The sequence below is a fragment of the Camelus ferus genome, chromosome X (genome assembly GCF_009834535.1).
Source record: "Camelus ferus isolate YT-003-E chromosome X, BCGSAC_Cfer_1.0, whole genome shotgun sequence".
In the NCBI taxonomy this organism is placed as follows: Eukaryota; Metazoa; Chordata; class Mammalia; order Artiodactyla; family Camelidae; genus Camelus; species Camelus ferus.
Window position 1 is genome coordinate 69,993,527 of NC_045732.1, and position 27,105 is coordinate 70,020,631.

At 35.3% G+C, this 27,105-nt stretch overlaps 1 protein-coding gene across 18 annotated transcripts in view; it reads right to left on the bottom strand.

Annotated features, from left to right (window-relative positions):
* Window positions 1-27,105, bottom strand: part of PWWP3B (PWWP domain containing 3B) — a 66,261-nt gene that overhangs the window by 28,777 nt on the left and 10,379 nt on the right. For 12 of the 18 annotated variants that reach the window (XM_032476114.1, XM_014563650.2, XM_014563649.2 and 9 more), the window contains 3 exons: window positions 16,282-16,387; window positions 13,963-14,027; window positions 8,970-12,925 (listed from right to left, as the gene is read on the bottom strand). In XM_032476114.1, the coding sequence (XP_032332005.1) occupies window positions 10,615-12,699 (2,085 nt within the window). In that variant the 5' untranslated portion in view covers window positions 12,700-12,925; window positions 13,963-14,027; window positions 16,282-16,387 and the 3' untranslated portion in view covers window positions 8,970-10,614. Of the gene's footprint in view, window positions 1-1,601; window positions 1,679-8,969; window positions 12,926-13,962; window positions 14,028-16,281; window positions 16,388-27,105 lie in introns of those variants that run through there. The other 6 variants (XR_004318308.1, XR_004318306.1, XR_004318307.1 and 3 more) reach the window with 3 other exon arrangements.

Here is a 27,105-nt window from a genome sequence, read left to right on the forward strand (position 1 = left end):
TAAGATATTAAATATAGTTCCCTGTGCTATACAAATATAAATTTGTTGCTTGCCTATTTTATACATAGTGTTAGTGTCTACAAATATCAAACTCCCAATTTATCCTTTCCCACCCCCTGTCCCCTCTGGTAACCATAAGTTTGTTTTCTATGTCTGTGACTCTGTGTTTTGTAAATAAGTTCATTTATTTCATTTTTTAGATTCTACATATAAGTAATATCATATGATATTTTTCTTTCTCTTTCTGGCTTACTTCACTTAGAATGACGATCTCCAAGTCCATCCATGTTGCTGCCAATGGCGTTATTTTATTCTTTTTTATGGCTGAGTAGTATTAAATTGTATAAATATACCATAACTTTTTTATCCAGTCATCTGTTGGTAGACATTTAGGTTGCTTCCATGTTTGGCTATTGTATATAGTGCTGCTATGAATATCGGGGTGCACGTATCTTTTTAAATTAGAGTGTCTTCCAGATATGTGCTCAGGAGTGGGATTGCTGGATCATATGATAACTCTAGTTTTTTAAGGAATCTCCATACTGCTTTCCATAAAAGTTGTACCAAACTGACTTCTGACCAACAGTGTAGGAGGGTTCCCTTTTCTGCATACCTTCTCCAGCATTTATTGTTTGTGGACTTTTTAAAAAAATTGTTTTTAATGAAGTGTAGTTGATTTACAATGTTAGTTTCAGGTGTACAGTAAAGTGATTCAGTTATACCTACACATACATATGTATTTTTTTCTTTTCAGATTCTTTTCCATTATATGTTATTATAAGAAATTGAGTATAGTTCCCTGGTGCTATACAGTAGGTCCTTGTTGGTTATCTATTTTTTATATAGTAGCTTGTATCTGCTAATCCCAAGCTCCTAATTTATCCCTCCCTGCCCTTTCCCTTTGGTAACCAGAGTTTGTTTTCTATGCCTGTGAGTCTTTTTTGGGGTTATAAATAGAATCTGTATTTTTTTAGATCACATATAAGTGATATCATATATTTGTCTTTCTCTGTCTGACTTACTTCACTTAATATGATAATCTTTAGGTCCACCATGTTTCTGCAAATGGCATTATTTCATTCTTTTTATGGCTGAGTAATATTCTATTGTAGGTATGTGTGTATATATATGTATACACACACATGTACCACATCTTCTTATATTTAGGTTGTTTTCATGTCTTGACTACTGTAAATAGTGCTGCTATGAACATTGGGGTTTGTGGACTTTTGAATGATGGCCAATTTGACTGGTGTGAGTTTGTACCTCATTGTAGTTTTGATTTCTCTGATAATCAGCAATATTGAGCATTTTTTCATGTGCCTATTGACCATTTGTATATTTTCACTGGAGAATTGTTTGTTTAAGTCTTCTGCCCATTTTTGGATTGAGTTATTTGTTGTTTTGTTATTAAGTTGTATGCGCTGTTTGTGTATTCTGGATATTAAGCTCTTGTCAGTTACATCATTTGCAAATATTTTCTCCCATCAGTTCTTTTGTAAGAACTATGGGCACTAAATGAAAGCTTGCAGTGACCAGGACAAGAATCAAGGAAAAACAGCTGAATCTTGGTAAGATAGTTTTGTGACATTTTAACTTACCTTGGCTGCAACTTCCATTCCTCAATTTGGTGGTGGCATTGAAGACAACAAGCTGTATTCTTGTGTAGGTAGCTGTGCTAGAAGGATAATAGAAACCTTATTCTAAAAGAAAGGTGGTTGATTGTTTTGATCTCTTTGGTGGATCCCTGGAGTACTGGGTTAAAGGCTTGCTCTTATCACACCTAACTTACCCAGCCTTGAGGCAGTTACAGGGTACATTTTTTGAAAACATTTAAATGCAAATATATTAGTTGCTGTTGCCCAGGGTAATGGATTACAGTTGGGACAATTAATAGACTAACTAAAATGCCTAGGAGTAAAGGCTGGGGATGATATATTTGGGAAATAAGGGCTAGCAAAACGATGACTTATTCCTGGGAATACAGAAAGCCTCCTACAAGCCCAGGGTACAGTGCATACTTAGAAAAGATCTGAGAAGGCTATAAATTGTCATCTCTGACTTCTATGCTCTGTGCAAGCGAAAAAAGGAGGAAAGGCAGAGTTACAAACTTACAGGCTCAGTGCTGAAGGCATGCTCCAACATATACAAAGGCCCCATCTGCAAACACTGGGATTTAAAAAATTTCAGACGTTTAAGGAAATCTCTGTCAGATCACTAGCTGACTACTAAGCAAGCGGAAGAAAAAGGAGACTTAAATGTTTACAACATGACAAGGAATTCAGACTTTACAAAATTAGTCCAGAAGTCACTAAACAAACAACAACTACTACTACTACTAAGGAAAAAAAAAACTACAACAATAAAGCTGGAAGAGGGAGAAGAAACTTATTTACTGAGTGGCCCAGTTGTCAAATTCAAAATGTCCAGTTTACAACAAAAAATTAAGAGATAAACAAAAAGACAAGAAAGCATCATCCATACACAGGAAAAAGACAGCAGAAACTGCTCCTGAAGAAGCCCAGCATTTCCTTCACACCAAAACCAGACAAAGATATTACAAAAAAGGAAAACTATAGAACAATACCTTTCATGAACATGGGTACAAAAATCTGCAACAAAATCCTAGCAAGTTGAATCCAACAATGTATATAAAAAAAATACATCATGACCAAGAGAGAGTTATTACAGGTATATAAAAGGGCTGGTTTATCATTCAAAAATTAGTTAATGTAATTCATCACATCAACAGGCTAAATAAGAAAAACTGCAGGATTATATCAACAGACACAGAAAAAGCTTTTGATAAAAGCTGACACAGATTCATGATGAAAACTCAGAACAAGCTAGGAATAGAGGGGAACTTCCTAAGCTTGATAAACAATATCTACAGAAAACCAACGACTAACATAACACTTAATGATGAGAAAGTAGATGCTTTCCTCCTTAAGTTGATGAACAAAGCAAGACGGCCACTTTCACTATGCCTTTTCAACATTGTACTGAGAGTCCTGGTTAATGCAATTAGATAACAAAAGGGAATAAAGGAATACAGATTGGAAAGGAAGAAATAAAACTCTCTTTGTTCGTAGAAGACATCATTATCAATGAAGAAAATCCCAAAAGAATCAACAAAGATGTCCGGGAATTGGTAGACATTTATGCAAAGTTGCAGGATAGAACGGTAATATACAGAAGTCAATTGCTTTCCTATACGTCAGCAATGAACAACTGGAAATTAAAATTAAAAACACATCACCATTTATATTAGTACAAAAAATGAAATACTTAAGCATGCATTTTATAAAATATGTATAAGATCTTTATGAGGAAAATTATAAAATTTTCACAAAAGAAATAAAAAATGTAAATAGGTATTTCATGTGCATGAGTAGAAGACTCGTATTGTTAAGATATCAGGTCTTCCCTACTTGATCTATAGACTCAACACAATCCCAATCAAAATTCCACCAAATTATATTATGGATAAAGAAAACACTGATTCTAAAATTAATAGGGACAGGCAAAAGGCCCAGAATAGCCAACAGAATGTCCTATTATTTTCCTTTTTCTTGACTAATTGCTCTGGTTAGAACTTCCAGAATAAAATTTCAAAGAAATGGTGAAAGCAGTCATTCTTGTCTGGTTTCTGATCTCAGAGGGAAAGATTTCAGTCTTTCATCAGTATATGTGATATTAGGTGTGGATTTTTCTTAGAAGCCCTTTATCAGTTTGAGGGAGTTCCTTACTATTCTGAGATTGTTGAGTGTTTTTTTCTGTATCAGCAGAAATGATCATGTGGGGTTTTCCTTTATTCTATTAACATGGTGTGTTACATTGTTTGATTTTTGTATGATAAGTAACCCTTGAATTCCTGGGACAAATTCCACTTGGTTATAGTATCTAATCTATTAAATTTACTGTTGTATTCAGCTTGCTGGTATTTTGTTGAGGATTTTTGCATCTATATTCATGGGGGATATTAGTCTGTAGTTTTCATGTGTGGTTTTTGTCTGCCATTAAGAACAGGGTAATGCTCGCCTCAAAATGAGTAAGGAAGAATTCCCTCCTCCTCTATTTTTTTCAAAGTTTCTTAGAAGGATAAATGTCCATTATTCTTTAAAAGTTTGGTAGAATTCACCAGTGAAGACTTACTTGAGAGACTTTTCTTTCTTGAGTAGTTTTTGATTACTGATTTAACCTCTTTATTTATTATAGAACTATTCACATTTTCCATTTTTCCTGAATCAGTTTTGATAGTTTGTATATTTCTAGGAATTTGTCCATTTCATAAACCATAATCTGTTGACATCCAATCATCATAGTATTCTTATTACCCTTCTGATTTCTGTAAGTTCAGTAGTAATATACTCACTTTTATTTCTGGTTTCAGTGATTATTATCCTCTCTCTATTTTTCTTACTCAGTCTACATAAAAATTTTTCAATTTTGTTGATCTTTTCAAAGAACCAATTTTCATTTTGTTCATTCTTTCTATTGTTCTTCTATTCTCTATTTTATGCTTCTTCTGTAAGCTTTATTTTGTTTCTTTTGCTAGCCTTGCATTTAGTTTGCTCTTCTATTTATGTTCTTTAAGGCATTAAGTTAGATTATTGATTTCATACCTTTCTTTTTATTATAGGCAATTGTGACCATAATTTTCTCTCTGAGCCCTGCATGAGTTGCATTCCATAATTTTGATATATTGTGTTTTTATTTTCAGTCATCTCAAGTTATTTTTTAAATTTCTCTTGTGTTTTCTTCTTTGATCCACTGGTTGTTTAAGTATGTGTTGTATAATTTCACATATTTGTGTATTTTCAAATTTTCCTTCTGTTATTGATTTCTAGTTATATTCTTTTGTGGTCAGAAAATACTTTGTGTGATTTAAATCTTTTTACATTTACCGAGTATTGTTTTGTTGTCTAACAAATGGTTTACCTTGGATCCATGTGCACTTGAGATGAATGTGTGCTCTGCTGTTGTATAGTGGAGTGTTCTGTATGTATCTGTTATGTTTGGTTGGTTTATAGTGTTGTTCAACTCTTCTATTTCTTCTTTGATAATTTCTGTAGTTCTATCAATTATTTTAAGTGGGATATACAAGATTACATCTATTGTTGTAGAATCGATTTCTCCCTTAAATTCTGTCAATTTTTGCTTCATATATTTTGGGGGTTTGTTGTTACCCATGTATATGTTTTAATTGTTATATATTCTGGATTACCTGACCCTTTTATCAATATATAATGTCCTTCTTTGTATCTTGTAATTAAAACAAAATCCAGTATTAGTATGGCTAACCAGCTCTCTTTTGGTTATCCTTCTCAGGCTTTTTTTCCTGCTGTTGTATATTGTAGTTGTTTGCTTGGTGAATTTTCTAATTTTTCTATTTTTGTAAAGAGTGTATTCTTTGTTGCGTGTGGTCACTGAAGTCTCTGTTCCATTAGCCTAGTGGCCAGCTAGTGATTTGACAGAGATTTCCCTAAAAGCTTGGAGTCAATTTAAAAAAGAGGAAAGCAGAAGAAGAAGAAAAAGAAAGGAAAAAAGGGAAGGAACAAAACAGAAACAAACAAACAAATCTCCCCTGGTCTTTGTACATTCGCTCTGTTGTGGGGTGCTTTCAATGCTTAGATAGGCCATTAAAAACTCAGCCTTAGGTTTTACTTCCTGCTTATATTGAGTCTTAAGATCAATCAGAGGTCAAAGCTTGGGCCTTCTCAGGTCTTTTGTGAGTATGCATTTAGTCTTGGGTATGCATGTGTCCTTCCAGAGTCCCCAATATAAACAAAAGCATTTCAAACCCTTTATTCTTCCATGTATCTCCTTCCCTAGCTTCTTCCTTGCAAGACTTCAGATTGTCTGCTTCCTGCCTTGTCTGTTATTCTTTGCCCCAGATGGTGGCTTGTGTGTGCCTTTACATGCTTTTGACAAATGCTATCAGGGAGCTACTCCAACCTTGAGAAAGTTCTGAGGGATGCAAAACAAAGGCAAACCCCTGAACAATCCCTCAGGGAGCTGCTGGACCGGCCACAATACATAACAACATTTCTCTGAAAACAAGATTCATGTTACTCATCTAACATTAGCAAGCCATACCAGGTATGTGGGCTGTCATCCCCATGGACACCTTTGAGATGGTGAGTGGCAGATGATAGACAGGTAAATTAAAATGCCTCAACACTCTCTTACCAAAAATTATCAACTACTTTCTTCATTAAGGACTCCCTAGATTGTTGTATTTTTAAAATTGTGGTTTAAGAAAACCCCACATAATATAAAAGTTATCATCATGAATTTTATGTTACAGTTCAGCAGTGTTAAGTATATTCACATCGTTGTGAAACAGATCTCCAAAACTTTATATCTTGCCAAACTGAAACTCTCTGTCTATTAAACAATAATTTCCCTTTTCCTCCCTTCCTAGCTACTGGTAACTCCCATTCTACTTCTGTTTCTATGAACTTGACTATTTTAAATACCTAATGGAAGTGGAATCATACAGTATTTATCTTTTGTGACCAGCTTATTTCACTTAGCATAATATCTTCAAGGTTTGTTGTGGTAACCTGTGATAGGATTTCCTTCAGTTTTAAGGCTGAATAATAGTCCATTGTATGTATATACCATACTTTGTTTATCCATTCATCTGGCAGTGGACATTTGGGTTGCTGTTGCTCCTTTTTTGATTAGATTCCAGAGTTTCAAAAAAGTTGATTCTGACAGTTTTTGAAAGCTTATTTGTTGGTTCAGTAGATTGAAATTTTCCTGGACTTCTCTACAATTTCAGCAAAGCCACTGAATAAATATTTTTTAAAAATTCTGTATCACACATTGAAATCAACATTGAAAATGCATATCACATATTACAATTTTTGTTTGCAATGATTTTGTCTGAACATCTGTCCTCCTCTTAAAACTAACTAATGAAGTAAAAGTTCACCCACATTGAATAGGAAACGCGATGTACTTTTTTATTATATTTTTATTAAATTTTTATTAAAGGAGCGTCTGTAAAATCAGGGAGAAATTAATAAAGTGGTTTCATTCTTCCCATAAATTCAGCTACAGTAGTCATTACTGTGAAGAAATATATAAATGATATTACATGTGAGTTGTAGTGACCTACCTTAAGAGTTTACAAATGCAGTCAAGTCTAGGTTGAGCTTTTAGTGTTTACTTTCACATCAAGTTTTTAAAATAGTTTTTCTAACATTTACTTAAAAAAAAGTCATTTCAAGTCAAGATAAACAGTTAATTGGCTTCAGATTTTAACTTTTAATTTGTGTATGCAAGCATACTTCATTTTATTGTACTTCACTTTATTGTGTTTCATAGATATTGTGGTTTTTTTCAATTGAAGTATAATTGATTTACAATATTGTTAGTCTCAGGGGAACAGCATAGTGATTCAGTTTTTTGCAGATTATATTCCATTGTAGATTATTACAAGATATTGGTATAATTCCCTATGCTATACAGTAATTCTTGTTGCTTATCTATTTTATGTATAGTAGTTTGTATCTGTTAATCTCATACTCCTAATTTATCTCTTCCTTCTTTTATAACCATGAGTTTGTTTTCTATGTCGGAGTCTGTTTTTGCTTTGTATATACATTCATTTGTGTTATTTATTAGATTCCACAAATAAGTGATATCATAATATTTGTCTTTCTCTGTCTGGCTTATTTCACTAAGCATAATATTCCATTTGCAGCAATATGGATGGACCTAGGGAATATTATGCTTAGTGAAATAAGTCAGAGAGAGAAAAACAAATACTATATGATAGTGCTTTTTTTTTTTTTTACAAATTGAAGGTTGTGGCAACCCTGTGTCCAGCAGGTCTATTGGCACCACTTTTCCAGCAGCATTTGCTCACTCTGTGTCTCTCTGTCACATTTTGGTAATTCTCGCAGTATTTCAAAATTTTTCATTTTTATTATATTATTATGGTGATCTGTGATCACTGATCATTGATGTTATTATTGTAGCTGTTTTAGGACTTCACGAACCGTGCTCATGTAAGATGGCAATCTTAATACATCTGTGTATTCTCACTGTTCCACCAATTGGCTGTTGCCCCATCTCACTCTGTCTCCTGGTGCCTCCCCATTCCCTGAGATACAATATTGAAACTAGGCTAATGAATAATTCTACAATGGCCTCTAAGTGCTCAAGTGAAAGGAAGAGTAGCAAGCCTCTCATTTTAAATCAAAAGCTAGAAATGATTAAACTTAGTGAGGATGTATTTGTTGAAAGAAGAGATAGGCTGAAAGCTAGGCCTCTTGTGCCAAACATTAGCCAAGTTGTGAAATCAAAGGAAACATTCTTGAAGGAAATGACAATATAGATGATATCCAGGAAGAATCAGGTGCCCTTCCTTTACCCCAAACTATACACCCAGGAACTCACAAATATGAGGAAGGCTGGAGAGCTCTGGTTTTCAAATACAGGCAGTTAGTCTATGAGGTTAAGAAATATTTCTCATTATTGTGATGAAGAAGTGCACCCTAGTCATTTTAGAAATTAGATTGTCATCTGGCTCACCTAAATCCTCAGAGCAGAGCTTTAAACCACACATTGCTTGGTCTCTTGATTCACAATTGTATGAATAAATGAATGAATGAATGAATGAGGTAGTAAAGAAAGTATTAGAACCAAGAGATAGAGATGGCTCCACTGAGAAAACTGAAGGTGAGTAATATACTAGAATAAAAGGGACACAATATTATAGACTAAATACAGCGTGTCTTCCCAGGGTATAAAGTCCACATATAGTGTGCTGATGGTGTGTTGTCAAATGGTCCTCAGGCTCATGAGGATCGTGAGGAAACTATGTGGAAGGGTAAAGGCTGTATGCTCAAAGAGTCTTGGTCTTAGGCAGGAGGCAGGGTCTGGAGAAAGTTCTGTGGAATCTGAAGCTTAGACATTTTGGAAGGCTTTCTTTTAAAATGACACGAAATCAATCATGAAAGTGAACGTTTATTTAGAATGATAAGATAATGTATAACAAGCATTAAAATGATGACAACTACAATAAGCCAAAATTCCAAAGAAACCATACATATGTATGTGTATTATCTATATTAACACAGAAACACCACTTATGTAGCTGCACAATCTGAAGTCTGATGAAGTGAACATCCAAGGTGAGAGATAGAGCAGTTTTATTGAAAATCAAAACATAGAACTTTTGTAAATTTTACATAAAACATGTGGCCACGTGAACACATAACAAAAGCCCAAGAGTGACAGCTGTCTCACTCTAGGAGTAAAAATGCAGACAGGTTCACGTTAAGCCTTTAATGTTTATTTTTACATCAAGTTTTTAGAATAAAATAGCTCTCTTTATATTTATTCTCACCAAAGTCTTATTTCAAGTTAGTATAAGCAGTTAACTGGCTTCAAACTTTAACTTGCAGTTGTGTATTTTTAAACGTATCAGGATAATTATCATATTTGGCCAAATAGAGACTTTTTCTGTGACCCATTTCCAAATTCACAGATTCTGGTCCATCTACTCTTTCTAGTAGTCTGGAATGATTTACCAGTTGGAATATATATTATTGGAAGCAATTGGAACTACCATACGAATAAGCCACATGATAAAAATTGCCTGGTTTGAAACAACTGACCATGTAATTGGAGATACAAGACTCAGAACAAAGTGCTTGCATTTTCTACAGTTTATATCAAACTGGATGGGCTCTTAAGTGGTCAGCCTGGACTTACACATCGGGAGTAGCCAGACCACGAATACAACGATTCTAGCTGCCTTCCACATGTGGTCAGAAGGCTATATTAAGATACAGCCACTGTTAGTTATGAAGACAGCCAAAAGCCTGTCTGTTTTAAGGAACCATTTAGCTATTGAATAACAGACACTCCCACAAATGGAATTTCAGGGAAGTGTAGAACGAACAATCCTGTTCAAGGCTGCCAAAATTATTTTCTGCATGCTGAGATGTTACTCACACACACATAGACTGCATGCAGGTTGTTCAGTTACTTTATTTTTGAATTCCGGATTGTTTTCTTGCAAAAAGTAATTGCAGCTAGTTATAATATATAGCAAAGCGTCTCTATCTTTGGTTCTATAACTCAGAGATATCTTTTCCAAAAATAAATAAGCATGGCAGGAAAAATAATTCGGCTATCTTAAGAGAAAGCCCAATATTTTATAAAAATTAAGCAAAAATATATAATTGACACTTTTTAACTTTTTCTAATTATCTTGCTTAGTATCTAAAACCAGCGCAACTTTAATATTAAAATGATTGTGCACACTGTATTTAACTATACAGCATAGACACAAAAATGTCAAAAAACAAAATAGTACTTTCCCTTATGAATCATTTAGGAATTATGCATTCTAAAAATGTATGGGAAAGTAGAACTGCTGAAATATGTTAATAAATTGAAGAAATGTAAGAAAAGGAAATGAAGATGTAGCAATACTCAAAGATCCTAGAGATTGCAAAAAAAAAAGTGAACACATCGCTCGAAGTCTCCCATTTCTGGAAAATATTTTTATGTTAGAATCATTCGGAGATTTTCTTTTTAAACTAGTATCTGTGGAAGCTTCCTGTTACGGCTGGACTCTGAGAAGGTTTAATGAGCTTCATTTGTTAATGGTTTCCGTCTCTTTTCAAATAGGATTTTTGCATCAAATAATTCTCGTTCCCTGTATCCTAGAGACGGCCCTTTTAGATACTTCGCTTCCGCTGTCTTGTAATCTAATCCATCAACAGCAGAAATTGAACAAATGATTGCTTCTGGCAGAAGGACTTCCAGGATAAATTTAATTTTATCATCTCTTATCAGAGTTAGCATTTTTTCATCTATTTGTTTGTAGATTTCTTGTAAATATTTCACCACCTCATCCAATTGATCTTCATCCTCAAAGTATGTTTCAATACAGGGTGCAAACCTATTTGCATTCAAAAATGATTTCAGCCACCTGGACCCTTTCGTGCCTTTTAAAATGGCTAAAAGATGGCTCTCTGTTCCCTTTGCATTCACAATGAAGTCCACTAGGTTCTTGTTGGCTCGGTCCCGAGCAGACTTCATTCGGTCTGGAAGAATTTTCTGGAAGGACATTTTCTTGGTCTGGGAAGTCACAACCATTGGTTCCATGGGATTTTCATTATGCAGCTTTGGAAATAAGTTCCTGAAGGTATCCTGTTTGATTACTTTCCGAAGTGGATAACTAATGTCAGCAGCATAATACTCAAGGAAAGAGCCCGTGAAAGAACCACAACCTATTCTAACTCTGTAGTCACAAATCAGTGACATGCACCAGTCAATACTTTCGCTGTAATCCTCCCTGGCTTTTTCCACTAGTGCTTGTTTCTCTTTACAATCAAATTTCTTTAATCTTCTAAAGGACACTCTAATGCCTCTCTTTTCAGGATTCATATTTGCCTCAACAAAAAGCACACTTGCTTTTCTCTCTTTTCGCCTGATGCTTTTTACCACCGCTGGCCAAAATGGGTATTTTTGATATTTAAACCAGACAATCATTCCTGTTTCAAATGAACGTGGCTCATAATGAAAAAGGAAGCGTGGAAGTTCTTCATCTTCCTCATTGTCATCTAATATGGAAGCATCAATAGAATTTAGATTCACTGACTTGTCAGAAGCTTGAAATTCTTCCCCAAGTTCCTCAAAATCCAGGCTCTGAAGATTTCTTTCATTATTCACAAGAAGGAATGAATAATCTGTGACACGGTTAGAGGCACCAAGTGAAACCTGACATTCCCATGAAGAAGGCCTAGGGGATGCCACAGCATCTGTCTCTGATTCCACAGTAGGTTGATTCTGGCTGGTATCTGAGCATGGATTTGAGGGACCCTCTCCAGGATCTTCAATATTCTCTGAGAAGGTAGAGCATTCAGAGGAAATAGCTGGGGCCTCGGGGCAGATGTCCTGGGCCTCCTCTTTCAAAGCTTTGGGCACAGTAAAGATATCCGACGGCAAAGTTGGAGAGAACTTTTCCTCCTTAACACATACATCCTCCTCTTTGATTGTGGAAGGCAAAGTCATAATTGTGGAGATGTCGATCTTTTTCTTGCTCTCCTTTTCATCCTCATCTTCTGAAAGTGAAGGGAAATTCTGGCACCAGCTGAAGTCTTGTGATGACTTTGTTTCCATTTCACTAGGCATAGCGTCAATGATTGCATGTACCTGTGATTTGTCATCATACGGGGAATCATCACTCTCTGAAGACACTAACAAGGATGCTGGCTTTTCATTTTTCTCAAAACACTTTGGAAAATCTTCTTCGTGCTTCTGATACTTCTTACGAGGGGGTGAATCAGAAAGCTTTTGTGGCACATTCTGAGACAGCGTAGTGGTCTCTTCTTCATCTGAACTGCTTGCTTGAGTCAAATTTGTTCTCTCACTCAGAATATCCAGTGCCACTTTTAGTGACTTTGCATAGGCTGTTTCCTCGCTAGGTGGGCCACTGACGTCTGACTGTGCTGCTAGTGAGGAGGCAATAGCTTCAACTTCAGACTTACTTAGGATCTTTGTCTCTGTGCTTTCCACATTAATTTTTTCATCTAGTGAGAGTATTTGAACTTCCAGAAAAAATGTCTTCTTCCTCTTACCATTTGACGAAGTCTCAGATCTGGACAAAACTTTTGCTGGCCACAACTGGTCTTGCCAATTGCATAAGACATACTCAGCATCCATTATGATTTAGATTTGTGTGCCAAGAGGTTATTATTAGAGATTAAGGTGTCTGGCTATTCCTGTCACTACTAAGGCAGTTCCTACCAAAAACAGTACTTATACCAATGCCTCTTTTAGAACTACAAAGAACCACAAAGGTTTTATGACTTGTGTGGCCTGTTCTCCTCCAGGTGAATATCCCAAGGATGCTTGAACACGTTGTTTGAATGGGACAATATGGAAGATACTGAAATAGGGAAAAGGAAAAGGAGAAAAGTATAAGCAAATAAAATTATTTTGCCAAAGGAGATGAGCCAACTGCAAATAGAGAACAGACAGAAGGAAGGACTATGCTCAGTGGGGCATCAGATGGAGAAGAAAAATGAAGCACAATATAAGGTGGGAGTTAAGAATTGGAGAAGTGTTTTTCTAATACCTCAAGCTCAAGAACTTGCCATAATTATTGCAAGGAGTGACTATATGTGCATGATGGCAAAGGTGGGAGAGACTGTGGTAGTGTGTCAGGAACTCTATTTAATGTTATTAGATACTTTGGGACTTTTGTGCCCCTAATGTTATCCCTAGGGCAGTGGGACTCTAAACTTAGCATACATCAGAATCATCTGGAGGAACTGTTAAAACTACATTTCTAGGCCCTATCCTGAGAATTTTATTCAGAAGGTCTGGATAGGATCCAACACTTTGTATTTTATAATAAGTGATCAAGTGATGGTAAGGCTACCTGTCCAAGAACTCTTTGGAAGCACTGTTCTAGCTGAACACACAGCTTTATAATTCTTCAGCTGTAAATGCTTCCCGGTCCACCCAAAGCAGGTGGACAAAGATAATAGGGTCTGTATCTCCTGACCCCAGACCACAACACAATGACCTTGTTAATAGTATGAGCTTAGAAGGCAGAGATTCAGAATGGCTGCTAGGTTCACATATTGGACTGGATAATTATCACAGATTTCTTAAGAGTCAGGTAGCTGGCTAGGACCTCAGGTAGAAATGTGAATAGTCTCTCCCATGATTTCTTCATAGTGGTTTAACACATGAAATTCTTTTCCCAAAGCAGAAGTTATTACTTCTAATTATAAAACATTATGGCTACAGAACAGGGAGCGAAATGAATTGTATCTCAAATTCTCAACCTAAAATGATTTTAAAATGAAATGTGGTTTTTTAATTTAAAAATGCAGAGAAGGAAGCAAAATAAATTATATCCCAAGTTCTCAATATGTTTTTAATTTGAAATATTTTGTGAAATGGGAAGAGCCTTACCTGATGTAGAGTCTGGCCCTGTGATCGGGTTGTCTTGATTCTCACTCCAGAAGGAGACAGGCTGCCTAAAAGGAGACAGGGAATCAAATGAATTACATGGACAAGGCATAAAGAAATTTTTCTACTAAAACTTTAGAAGGAATGTCATTCTGAAACACAGGAATGAAATGAAAACTCATCTGTGATGTAGATAAGATGTTTATTGTCCTCCTTATTCTTATTATTTTAAATGATCTCTGTGTAATACAGTTACGCTATTTGGTCCATGCTTAAATCATCTTTCTCAGGAAAAGTGTGCAATAAGGTCAAGAGAGCAGGGAAGTAACAACTGCCTTGTGTCTACTATGAGCCAGACTATAGATTCTGTTTGAATCTTCAAATCAATCGCCATGTGAATTTTCCCTCCTTTACACATCTACTTTTTCAACAGAAATTTAATCACACTCTACCTGCTGTCTCACAGTCCGCTAATACAAAATACGTTTCACTGCTTTCTTGGTCTACTTCATAAAAATGGTTGCCTGGAGAATGTTTAGGAAAGCGCCATCTTGTGACTATAACCAGAACTGCAGCCTCCTCAGAAGCTATTTGCAAAGCCTCAATCACTAATGTATTTTTCTTATGAGAGAAGGGTGGGGACTACATTTAGCCAGTCAGGAGCCTTCCCAGGCTTCTAGAACTTTCTAAGTTCAAGGGTTTTGTGTAGAATGGTAAGAGGATCTTAATGTGTTCAACTACAATGTTTCTGGTTATAAAATATCCAGAGCTTATTAAAAATTGAAAAGATGCAGAAAGATACATGGTAAACTAAGTACAACTATATACGAATAATCACTATGAATATTTTCTATCTTTCCAAAATGTTTTTACATGTATAGACAAATGAGTATCATTTCAAAACAACATCAGATCTCAATTAAGAGCATAGTTTGAACATCATCCTACATAAGTATTTTCCACATGATTTATGAATTACTTTAAATGAGGTTTTCCTCACATTTGAAACAAAATATTGCAATATTTTCCCTGATGATGTAAGGTAAGTAAATTAATAAGTATATATTCATATTTCAAAAAATAGACAGCAGTAAAGCTAGTCCTGTTTCTCCAACTACACAAATAATCTTGTTAAAAGTGTGGCAGATATATTTTCCCAGATTTGGCTGCATTAATTATAGTAGCATATATATGTCCTGCTAACACATATATTTATTTTTAAGTGAGATTATATGACCAATGCTATGCTGCAATTTACTTTTTTTCACTTTACTTCGCAGACATTTCAAATCACTACATGTAGGGGTTCATGTGTTTATTTTCCAGATACGTAGTATTGCACTGTATGGATGCACTATGCTATACAATATTGCTAAAGCTGCTAATAGAAATAAACCAGATCCTCTCTCTGTCTCATTCTTAAACTTAAAAGATAGAGAAAAATGGTTATTGCTGCCCACAGCCATACCTGTGGTCTTACAGGACAAGTTGGAAGGAGGACAAACATAGGGCCGTAGCCATAGCACAGCAACGAGGCTACGCTGTTGATCAGGTCCAGGAAAATTTCCACTATCGGCAAAAGACTGGGAGCAGGGGTATGTCTGCATGTGTGTGTGTGTCTATGAATGCTTATGTGTTTGAAACAAATTGGGTATATTGTTTTAGCTTTGTTTTCTTTTATGATTATAAAATTAATCATGGGGAAGTCTCCTCTAAAGATACTGACACAGGCTAAGAAATAATATTAAAATAGTTACTTGACCATCCAGAAATGCTGACTAACATGGGAGTTTATTTTCTCCCATATTTATTCTAATTAAACACATATACATGCATATATATGTGCAAGTGTCTTCACTCAAATACATATATGTTCCCATTTCCATGCTCATGTACAGGTGACACATACACAGTCTTTCTATATGTAAATCAATTTATAGAAGTATTTCCCCCTATGCTGTCATATATTTTTATCCATCATTTTCTGTGCAAATTAATAAGTGCTTAAAAATTCAAACAGTAATAGAATATCTAGCAATATAAACATGGAATGCCAAGTCAATAAATTAGTATGAACAGCCATGCTTCACTGAAGTCTTAATATAGAGGCTGTAATCTGATCACCCCTTCTCCCACTGTGGACTTTTAAAGCATTGGGAGTTACAAAAATTCCAAAGGATTAATTCTTTCAAAATGCCAGCAATTCTCTCAAAACTACACACTCTTCGCAGCCCTCTAAGACCACTGTCCCTACTTTTCACATCTTTACTCTAGGGTCCTGAGGAATCCCTATAAAATAACTAGATTTAAGACAGCCATTACCTTGAAGCTTCTTGTCAGCTGCAGCCTGGTGAAATGCAGCTCCTCCCCCAAGACTGGCCTGGCACAGCTCACTCCCAAGCTTCTCAGAGGATGCTCCGCCCCCGCCCTGTGATGGAGAAGACAAACGGCCCTTCCTTGAATTAGAGGAGGAAGAACTGCTAAGTTTAGCTGCTGAAGTGTTAAAGGGTAAAAATGTTCCTTTTAAAAGAACTTTAAAGTGAACTGGCAACAAGTGTCTGTTTAGTTTCCCTTAGGGTGACGCATTATTGAAAAGAGGTAGCAAATCACTTTATTTTTTAAAAATCTAAACTATTTTATATTTTTTCCTTGCCTTCTTTGCACCTTAACTCGGCAGGTAAATTTAAAACCCAGCTGGTCATGCTTCATGAAAATAGTTCACTAAGGATCTTGATTGGGACTGCACTACAACTGTACATTATTTTAGGGAGAATGACTTCTCTATAATTTTTTTCCTGTTTCCAGGACACGGTATGTCTCTGGTATGTCTTGCCTTTTATTCAGTTCCTGTGTTAAATGCTTCAGAATGTTCCAGAGACTTCTTTATCAACATGGATATTTCTGACCAGAGGCTGAAAATAAGTGGTTCAGCAGGAAGTACCCATTTCATACACCCTCATCAATAACTGGCAATTCCTTCTTATATTTTATTGGTATTTTTCACTCACACAATTCAATGTGGGGAAAATCAATTAAAAAATTCATGTGTTTATTTGTATGTCTGAAATATATTTTGCCCATTTTTTTCATTAAAATTCTTTTGTATTAAATTAAAGTTTAGATTTCTGATTTAACTTAGAAAGCCAATTTTAAACATCACTAGTGATAGTTTTGGGAATGAAGATATTTGGGAATGAAATGTTTTATTTGGCCCCTATATTATATAATATGTAATATATATAAAGTATATTTATATATAAATATTTAAACATAAATTCTATTTTATATATAAATTTATTTATAAAATAAAAAATGTTATTTTTTATTATAGCAGAAAAAGGAAACTGATACATTGGCCAAAGAGAATGACTATCTGCTCCTGATTAATTCAGAACCTGATTCAACATCTAGAAATACACATACTTAACAAATGTTCGTTGAACTCACAGCATCCAATGTGTAATTCAGTTTGAAATCCAAAACGTGAGATGTAAAGACACATGAAGATACTATGGGTTGTGAAGACCTCAGTGCTAGGGTCCTCGCAAACCTAGGATGGTGTTGGGCATCCCTCCACCAAAGCAGTCAAAGCCTTAGTTTTCAGTGGCTGGTGAGTATCTCCAGTAACTTTTACTTTATTCTTTCTTGGGGGGGGGGAGGTTAGAAAACACCTTTATTATTCTTGATTAGGTACTATGGAAACAATTTTATATTAGCACTCAAAATACGTAATTATTCTTTTTTTTGTTACAGGTGTACAATATGATTCACAACTTTTAAAGGTTATACTCCATTTATAGTTATTATAAAATATTGGCTCTATTTCCCGTGTTCTACAGTATATCCTAGTAGCTTATTTTGTGACTTGTAGTTTGTACCTCTTAATCCCCTATCCCTTTTTGCTCCTCCCCCTTCCTTCTCCCCACTGGTAACCACCAATTTGTTCTCTATATCCAAGTGTCTCCTTTTTGTTACATTCACTAGTTTGTTGTATTTTTTAGATTCCACACATAACTGATATTATACAGTATTTGTCTTTCTCTGACTTTTTTCACTAGGCATAATGCCCTCCAAGTTCACCCATGTTGCTGCAAATGGCAACATTTCATTAATTTCATTCTTTTTTATAACTGACTACTATTCCATTGCATACACACACACACACACACACACACTTTTTTAAGTGAAAAATAGTCAGTTTACAATTTTGTGTCAATTTCTGATGTATAGGATAATAGTTCAGTCATACATATACATACATATATTTGTTTTCATATTTTTTCATTATGTTACTACAAGATATTGAATATAGTTTCCTGTGCTATACAGTATAAACTTACTGTTTATCTATTTTATATACTTAGTATCTGCAAATCTTAAACTCCCAATTTGTCCTTCCCCACCCCTTTCCCCCTGCCCCCTGGTAACTGTAGTTTGTTTTTTGTATCTGTGAGTCTCCTTCTGTTTTGTAAATAAGTTCATTTGTCTTTTTTTAGATTCCACATGTAAGTGGTATCATATGGTATTTTTCTTTCTCTTTCTGGGTTACTTTACTTAGAATGACAATCTCCAGGTCCATCCATGTTGCTGCAAATGGCATTATTTCATTCTTTTTTGTGGCTGCGTAGTATTCCATTGTAAAAATATACCACAATTTCTTTATCCAGTCATCTGTTGATGGACACTTAGGTTGTTTCCATGTCTTAGTGACTATAAATAGTGCAGCTATGAACACTGGGGTGCATATATCTTTTTGAATTAAAATTCCCTCTGGATATATGCCCAGGAGTGGGATTGCTTGATCATATGCTAAGTCCAGTTTTAGTTTTTTAAGGAACCTCCATACTGTCCCCCATAGTGGTTGCACCAATTTACATTCCCACCAACAGTGTACAAGGGTTCCCTTTTCTCCACATCTTCACCAACATTTGTTATTTGTGCTCTTTTTGATGATAGCCATTCTGACAGGTGTGAGGTGATATCTCATTGTGATAATTTTGGGAATGAAGATATTTGGAACTGAAGTGTTTTATTTGGCCTTTGTATTATATAATTGGCAATACATAAAATATATAGATTTATATATATTTTATTTTTAAATATTTTAATTTGTACATAAATTTATTTATATATAAAATAAACCATATATACACATTTTAAACTCCACCTTTATGTAAGCACTAATATTGGAAGAATACATACCACTAAATTTATGAATACAATCTCTAAGCTAGTATATTATTGAGGGCTCTAACAATTAGAGTATGTAATGTTTTCTGCTAAAAACAACCCCTAAATCTCAGGGGTTCAGCCCCAAAAGTGTTTATAATGCTGATGTCAAAATTCAATGGAGGTCATCAAGTGGCCAGAAAGAGAGAGGATTCTAAGCAGTCATTAAGAGACTCAAACGTCTTCCACCCTACAGCTCTACCATCTTCTTTGGCCTGAAAGTCCTCCAAAGTCTTTGCAACTGACTAGCAATCTAATGAAAAAGGTCACTGGAGAATCCTGTGGAAAGTTTTAGGAGCCAGGTCTGGCAAGCTTCACTGCTGGTCACAGTTAACTCACTAAACTGAGGCTGGGGAGCTGGGGAAGGTAGTCTTCCCATGACCCAGGAGGAAAATGAAACAGAATCTGGGGAACACAGCATTCTTTCTGCCACAGAAGTTTTCCCTTTTGATCTTTTATAGACATCTGTTATTTATCTAATGCTTTTTTTTTTTTACAGCCATGTATCATATTTATAATGACTGGGGCAGAAATTTCTATTTGCTCACCCTAGTTGTATTCAGGGTGGCAGTGTAAACTCTTAAAATATTTCATTCCCCAGACTCCCCGGCTATGAGCCATGGCCATGTGACGGAGGTTTTGCCAAAGAATGCAATCAGAAATAGTTGTGAAGATTCCAGAAAAGGTACCTCCAGAGCGGATAAGCAGCCGTCTTGGGCTTTTTTTCCTCATTTTCCCTCTTGCTCTCCCTAATCCAACCCCCAAGAATGTGACCATGACAGAATTCGTACAGCCATTCTGGACCAAGAAGTGACTTAGAAAAAGGATGCAACTCACTAGGGATAAAAGATCCTGAATCCCTGAATAAGGGAAAACCTCATTCCAATTACTTCAACTTAGTGGAATAACAAACTTCTAGCTTACCTAAGTCACTGTGTTTCCCACTTTTTCTAGCAGTAGAAAAAAACAGGTGATCTTAAAATCACCAACAAAAATAATATCATTCTTATTACACAATTAATCTTGTCAAAGCTTTCAAAGTATTACTATATAATTTAAAGAAGATTATCAAGCCAGTGTAAAAATGGCTTTATTAAAATGAAGAGATAGATTCAATTATATATTTTATAATATAATATTTCTCATTCTGTCTTCTCATTTCACGTTTGGAAAAAACAAATGCACATAAAGCATAGTCATTATATTAAAACTATGCTTTCCTGTGTTTATTTTGTCTATTTTCTTTTTTTTAAATTGAAGTATACTTGATTTACAATGCTCTGTTAGTTCCAAGGTTGTCAATTTTCTACATCGCACATTACTCAGGAGGTGCTACACCACCTCATCATTTTCTAAACAAAATGCAAAGGAAAAGATAAATTCCTTGGACAATATTTTATATTTCATTGTTTTGTAGAAGGAGAGGGACAAGAATGATAACCTATAATAATTAATGCTACTACTACTATCATCATAATGAAGATAGATAATAATTATAGATATAATAATATCTAATACCTATAAAAGTCTTCTATATGCCAGGCACTGTTCCCAGCACTTGACATATTATCTCATTTAATAATCAGATGGCTATTTAGTGTAGGACAGTCCCATAACCAACTCATTTTGCATAACAAGAGTAATATTATTAATAACAATGACAAAGATGATAGAAACCAAAAATGTTTCCTTACCACGTGACAGGCAGTCTGCCAAGTGCTCTGTATGCACCATTTCCCTTGATTCTCACAAAATCCTGTTAGGTGGGTATTCTGTGTATTCTCGTTTTGTAGATGAGGTATTAGAGAGGTTAATTAACTTTTACAAAGATACCTAGAGAATACTGGCCATATGGGATTTGAGTCCAGGTACTCTGACTCCAGAGTCCGTGCTTCTAAGCAATAAGATACACTGAACCTACCTCATCGCAAATCAAAAATGCTCTACAAATGTGGGCTGGATGAATGGATGAAATAATTAATGACTCTGAAATAGTTATGTCCTGGGAGCCACTGGAACTTAAAGGAGAATTCTTTATCTGGTTCTGCATCTAACTTAACATAAATTAGTCTTATACAGCGTAATGTAGTTATGGCAGTGAGTGACATCCCATCACTTTTGCCAAATTCTATTGACTGGAAGCAAGTCACAGGTTCTGTCCACACTTCAGGGGAGGGAATTACACAAGTGGGTGGATCACCTAGGGTGTGTCCACCACAATACAGCACACTTCCATTTATATGACATTTTCAAAAAGAGAAAAGTATACTGAATGATCAGCAGCTGCCAGGGGTTCCAGATGGGGGTGTGTGACCATACAGGGGTAGCACAGGAAGTTGAGGGGGTGATGGAACTCTGCTGGATTCTGACTTTAGTAGTGATTGTACATAATACATATTATATATATAATAGAATATTATATATATATTATATGAATCTATCCATGTGTAAAATCCAAAGATGTGTATACCAAAAAGTCATGTATTACATATGAAACTTTAAAGTATGATCTGACTGTATAATAATTAAAAAATAAAATTTAAATGGAAAAACTTAATAGCCATTATATAAAAATCAACACTTATAATATGCTTTAGAAACCTGCTTCTTCTTAAAGCAGACTTAATAACAAAGAAAACAAAAATAACACTCATACATATATTATTAGAAAGCATCAGTTTCGTTTTGACTTAGGATATAAAAAGCCATAGGAGAATGTCACCCATAACTTAACAGTGATAAAAATCTAGCTAATCAACAAAACCATAACATTCCTTGAGCTCATCACAGAACTGAGGTAAACTGAATTCCGAAGGGCAACGAGCCCCTCTGGCAAAGCATGGAGACAGAAGTCTGCTGTCATGCAGGCAGGTAAAGAGAAATCAGCTGAACTTGTAATGAATTCTTAAATTCCTACACTCTTAATGGGCTAGTGTGTCAGCAGTTTGGAATATGTGGCACCCAAGACACTTACACACTCACTGCCAAATTATTTTTCACAATCCTTTACCAGAAGCACACAAACATGACTGGGGACAACGCAGAAAACTAAAATGAGCCTACGCCAGTGGTTCAGGTATGCAGGAGGCAATCAGCTGTTGCTGGCGGACAGACATGTAGCCCCACACGCTTATCCAAACCCTTCTATCATGGCAAGCAAAAGCCTTAAGCCACTAGGGGAGAAGCACAAACCATCTCCTCCGGGACCCAGGTGAAAATCCCTTACTTCTGGTTGAGGGGCAGAAGCAATAGCTATCTTCCTGGGGAGGGGAGATAGGAAACCCTTCCATCCCCGAGACAAAGACACGAAACCCTTAAGGCAAGGATCCTACATGAATAAAAAGCAGTAGTGAGCTACTCCTAAGCAAGGGGCAAGAATGTATTTCCCACGAAAGAGCAACACCAGATACAAATCAGAGTTTAGCTGCCATTTGGAGGGGAAAGGATGCTGAGAAAGCACAGCCCTCAAGGCCTAGGTACACAGGGCCTCTGTAAGGCTGAGGCTGTACAGAACAACAGGAAACACTCCCTGCCTCACCATAAGCCTAGCACCTAATAATAACAGGAGCCCACTGCTGCAAAACAGGCAAGAGTGTGAAGAGACCTTCAACCAGTGGCACAGGTGTGAAGGGACTGCTGAAAATTTAGGCTGGAGAAAGATCATTGAGAAAAATCCTCTGGTGCTCAGGCTGCACTCTAAGCAAAATACATATGTTATACAAGCCAGATGGTAATGAAGAGAGAAAAGGATGACACAATCTCCAACTTATTTGATGATACCAGCATTAACCTCACACTGGGAAGAAACAGAACAAATAAACTAAACATCAATGTGTCTCATAAACAAAGACATGGATCTAATGATATAGATACAGAAATTACATAGAATTACATAGAAAATTATACAGAAGAATTTTAATGGTATAGAAAAGGATAATATATTACGATCAAATGGTGTTTATCCTGGAAATAGAAGGATGGTTATACATTTGCAAATCAATCAACATAATTCACCATATCAACAGACTGAATAAAGAGGAAAAATATCATCTCAATTGATGCAAAAAAAGCATGTGACTTAATTCCACAGACATTCATGATAAAAATGTTGAGCAAACTAGCAATTAAAGGGATCTCCCTCAAACTGATCAAGAGCATTTACAAAAAAAAACCTAGTGTAAACATCATAATTAATGATGAAACACAGAATGTTTTTCCTCTAAAATCAGGAACAGGGCAAGGATGTCTGCTTTCACTACTTCTGTTCAACATTATGTTAGAGACCCTAGCCAATAAATAATATCTGAAAAATAAAGGGGATACAGATTGGAATGGAAGAAATAAAACTGTTTAACTGCATGCAACATGATGATCTATGCAGAAAATCCTACTGAATTTACCAAAAGAAAAAAAAAAAGCTACTAGATCTAATACGTACGTTTATTATTATCACCAGATGTAAGGTTAATATAATTTGTTTTGATACAATAAAAATTGGAAGTTAAAGTTTAAGAAAGCACCATTTATAATATCATCAACCCCCAGAAAATACTAAATTAGAATAAACCTAGCAAATATGTGCACGATTTGTATGCTGAAAACTTCAACACATTGATGAGAGAAATTAAAGAAGACCTGAATAAATGGAGAAATATATTATGTTCATTGAGTGAAAGATGAACTAGTTTTAGGATGTAACTTCTCTCCAAACATATCTATAGATTTGATGGAATTTCTATCAAAATTCCAGTAGGATTTCTGTAGAAATTGAGAAGGTATTTCTAAAATGTATATGGAAAAGCAAAGGAACTAGAATAGCCAGAACAATTTTCAGAAGGAAATACAAAGTTGGAAGAGTCACACTACCTCATTTCAAGACTACAGTAATCAAAACACTGTATTATTGACATAGGATAGAGACATATAGATAAATAAAACATGAACAAATCAGCATATACGATCTATAGATTTCTGACAATGGTAATTAAATGGAGAAATGATGGTCTCTTCAACAAATAGTGCTGGAAAAATTGGACATCATATGCAAAATATTTACCTTAAACCCATAGATAAGATCATATATAAAAATTAACTCAAAATGAATTACTGACCTAAGTGTAAAAGCAAAAATTACAAAACATGTAGAAGAAAACAAAGTAGAAAATCTTTGAGACCTTCATTTAGATAAAGATTTATTAGAATGCAAAAAGCATGGACCATAAAACATTTGATAAAATCGACCTGAAAACTTCTGCTCTTCAAAAAACAAAGTGGAAATCCAGAGTGGGAGAATATATTTAGAAAACACTTATCTGATAAAAACAAACAAACAACTTGTATCCAGAATATATAAAGAACTCTACAATTCAATAATAAGATTAACAACTCAATTTTGAAAATGGACAACCAATTTCAATAGATCCTCATCAAAAAAGATATATGAATGGCAAACAAACATATTAAAAGCTAATCCATATCATTAGTAATTAAGGATATGTGAGTTAAACTACCACTAATACCTTTATAAGAACAGCTAATATTAAAAAGAGAAAAAAAAGCCGACAGTATCAACGAGTGGCAATGATGCACAGCTACAGGACCTTATACGTTGCTGGTGGAAATATAAATTCCACAGCTACTTTAGAAAACACTTTGGCAGTTCCTAATATAGTTAGACATAAACTTATCAAAAATTCAGAAATCTCATTCTTTGGGTATTTACCCAAGAGAAATAAAACTTATGTACAATGATCTGTTCTGGACTGTTCATAACAATTTTAATCACAATCAGCAAATATGACAAATCTACTGGTGAAAGGAGACATAAATTGTAGAATAATAGAATACCTGTAAGCTGTAACAAGGAATGAACTACTGATACATGCAACAACACGGGTAAATATCAGAAATGTTATGATAAGTGAAAGAAGCCAGATGCAAAAGGTCACATACTGTATGATTCCATTTATATGATATTCTGGAAAATGAAAAACTATAGGGACAGAAACAATAGGCATGTTCCTATGCCAGGAACTGGTGTAGAGAGAGAGTGCTAACTTCAGTGAGGGAGAAAGGAACATTTTGGAGTTGTGGAAATATTCTATAGCCTGACTGTATTGGTTATTACATGACTGTATATGTTTGTCAAAACTCATCAAACTATATACCTAAAAGAGTGAATTTAGCTCTATGTAAATTATACCTTAATAAACCTGCATCTTAAAATCCAATCAGAATACAACACATATAAGAAGTTTAGATTTTACAGTGAGAGTAATGGGGCTACATACAGGAATTCTGTTTGTCCCTTGGGTCACTGATTGCCAAAGGAGGTTGTGAGTACCACAAGGTATGTGTAAAAATATCCTCTGGAATGTAGAATGAATATATTAGATATTCAATTTGTTTAGTCTAACTAGTTTTTAATAACTTTTATTACTGAATTTGCTTTAAAAATGTAGGGGGGCACCTAAAACCTGACTTTTGATGTGGTTATGTAACTCTTTGTATAAATTCATATTTCCACTAAATATCTCTTTTGTTGAAAAGTCAGTTAATGTAGGACAAATGTCAAGAATCCAGAGGACATCAGCATCACCTAGCTTGTGAAATGCATCCTCACTGGGAGAGCCTTTAACTGTACCAAAGCTCTCACGTGCCAGTCAGCCATATGAGGGGAAGGAAAGGAAGGAGCAGAAGCCAATGGCCTATAATCTGGAGACAGTTCTGGTTAAGAATACGATCCCAGTGAGAAAGTAGAAGCCAATTAACATATGAGAGACAGAGTGGTTATAGAATAAATAAATATCAACATTTTTAGTGTATAAGGTCCATATAAAAGAAATGATCCATTTAAAATACTCCCAAAGACCACGAGGGAGCCATGAGCATAGGTAAAACAAGAAATCTTAGATTCTAAATGGATATTCAAAATTTCAATGACTCCTAAGGCACAGGCACAAACAGCTGAAACTGTAAATAAAGTCAAAATCTTATTATTAATGTTCACTGATTGATAGAATGTCAGCCCACCTGAAGAGGAAGAATATCAGAAGAAAACTTACTAAGGATGAGCATTCCAGGTAAGAAAAGGGCAAGCCACATAGTGAATCACTGACAGGGCCAAAGGGACACAATACTCTCTGGTCTAATGTATATGAACACACATAATGTAGGGGAAAAAAAAATACCAACCAGTGACCTAGAAGTCATAAGATGAACCTGTCCTGTTTGGAGATTCTGTATTTCCTAGGTAATGCTAAAACATACACAGAGCCCATGGGAATTCAAGAGTCAGGATGATGCAATGGGAAACATATAAAAAAAAGAAAGTGAAAGACAGAGTGATGAGGACCTCACAATGTCATCATCCCAGCACATATCAAATAAAGCTTTATTACGCTCTGAGTGTTGAAGTAGAGAGACTAAGCTGTAGTGTTCATCACAGGATTAACAAGCAAAGTGAAAGACCTTCATTGGATCTGCCTTGGGGGATTTAAAGATAAAGGAATCTCCTTCTCATTGTGTTCCTCACCCCGACTCCATCTCCATCCCCGCCATCCTCTAGACACCCATAGGAAAAGAAAGATCCAAGCTGGACCAAAATTATTCCTCTCATCACTCTGAATAAAGGTACTTACCAGTTCTTTAGTGAGGAGATATGTTAAAAATATACTGTCTAAACTTCAGAGTTTCTCAGACAAGCATTATGGCAAGGTTGTTATGTGTTAGAAGTTCTCAAATAGACATATTCAGACATGGGTTTGGGACCGAGTTCTAACTTCTACTAGCTCACTAAAGGGGACCACTGTTACCACTGGATATCAAAATGTATTACAAGGATAAAATAATTTTTAAAAGCTCAGTAACAATCTAAGTGTGTAGCAAGCAGATATGAACGTAACAATGCAGGAGAAA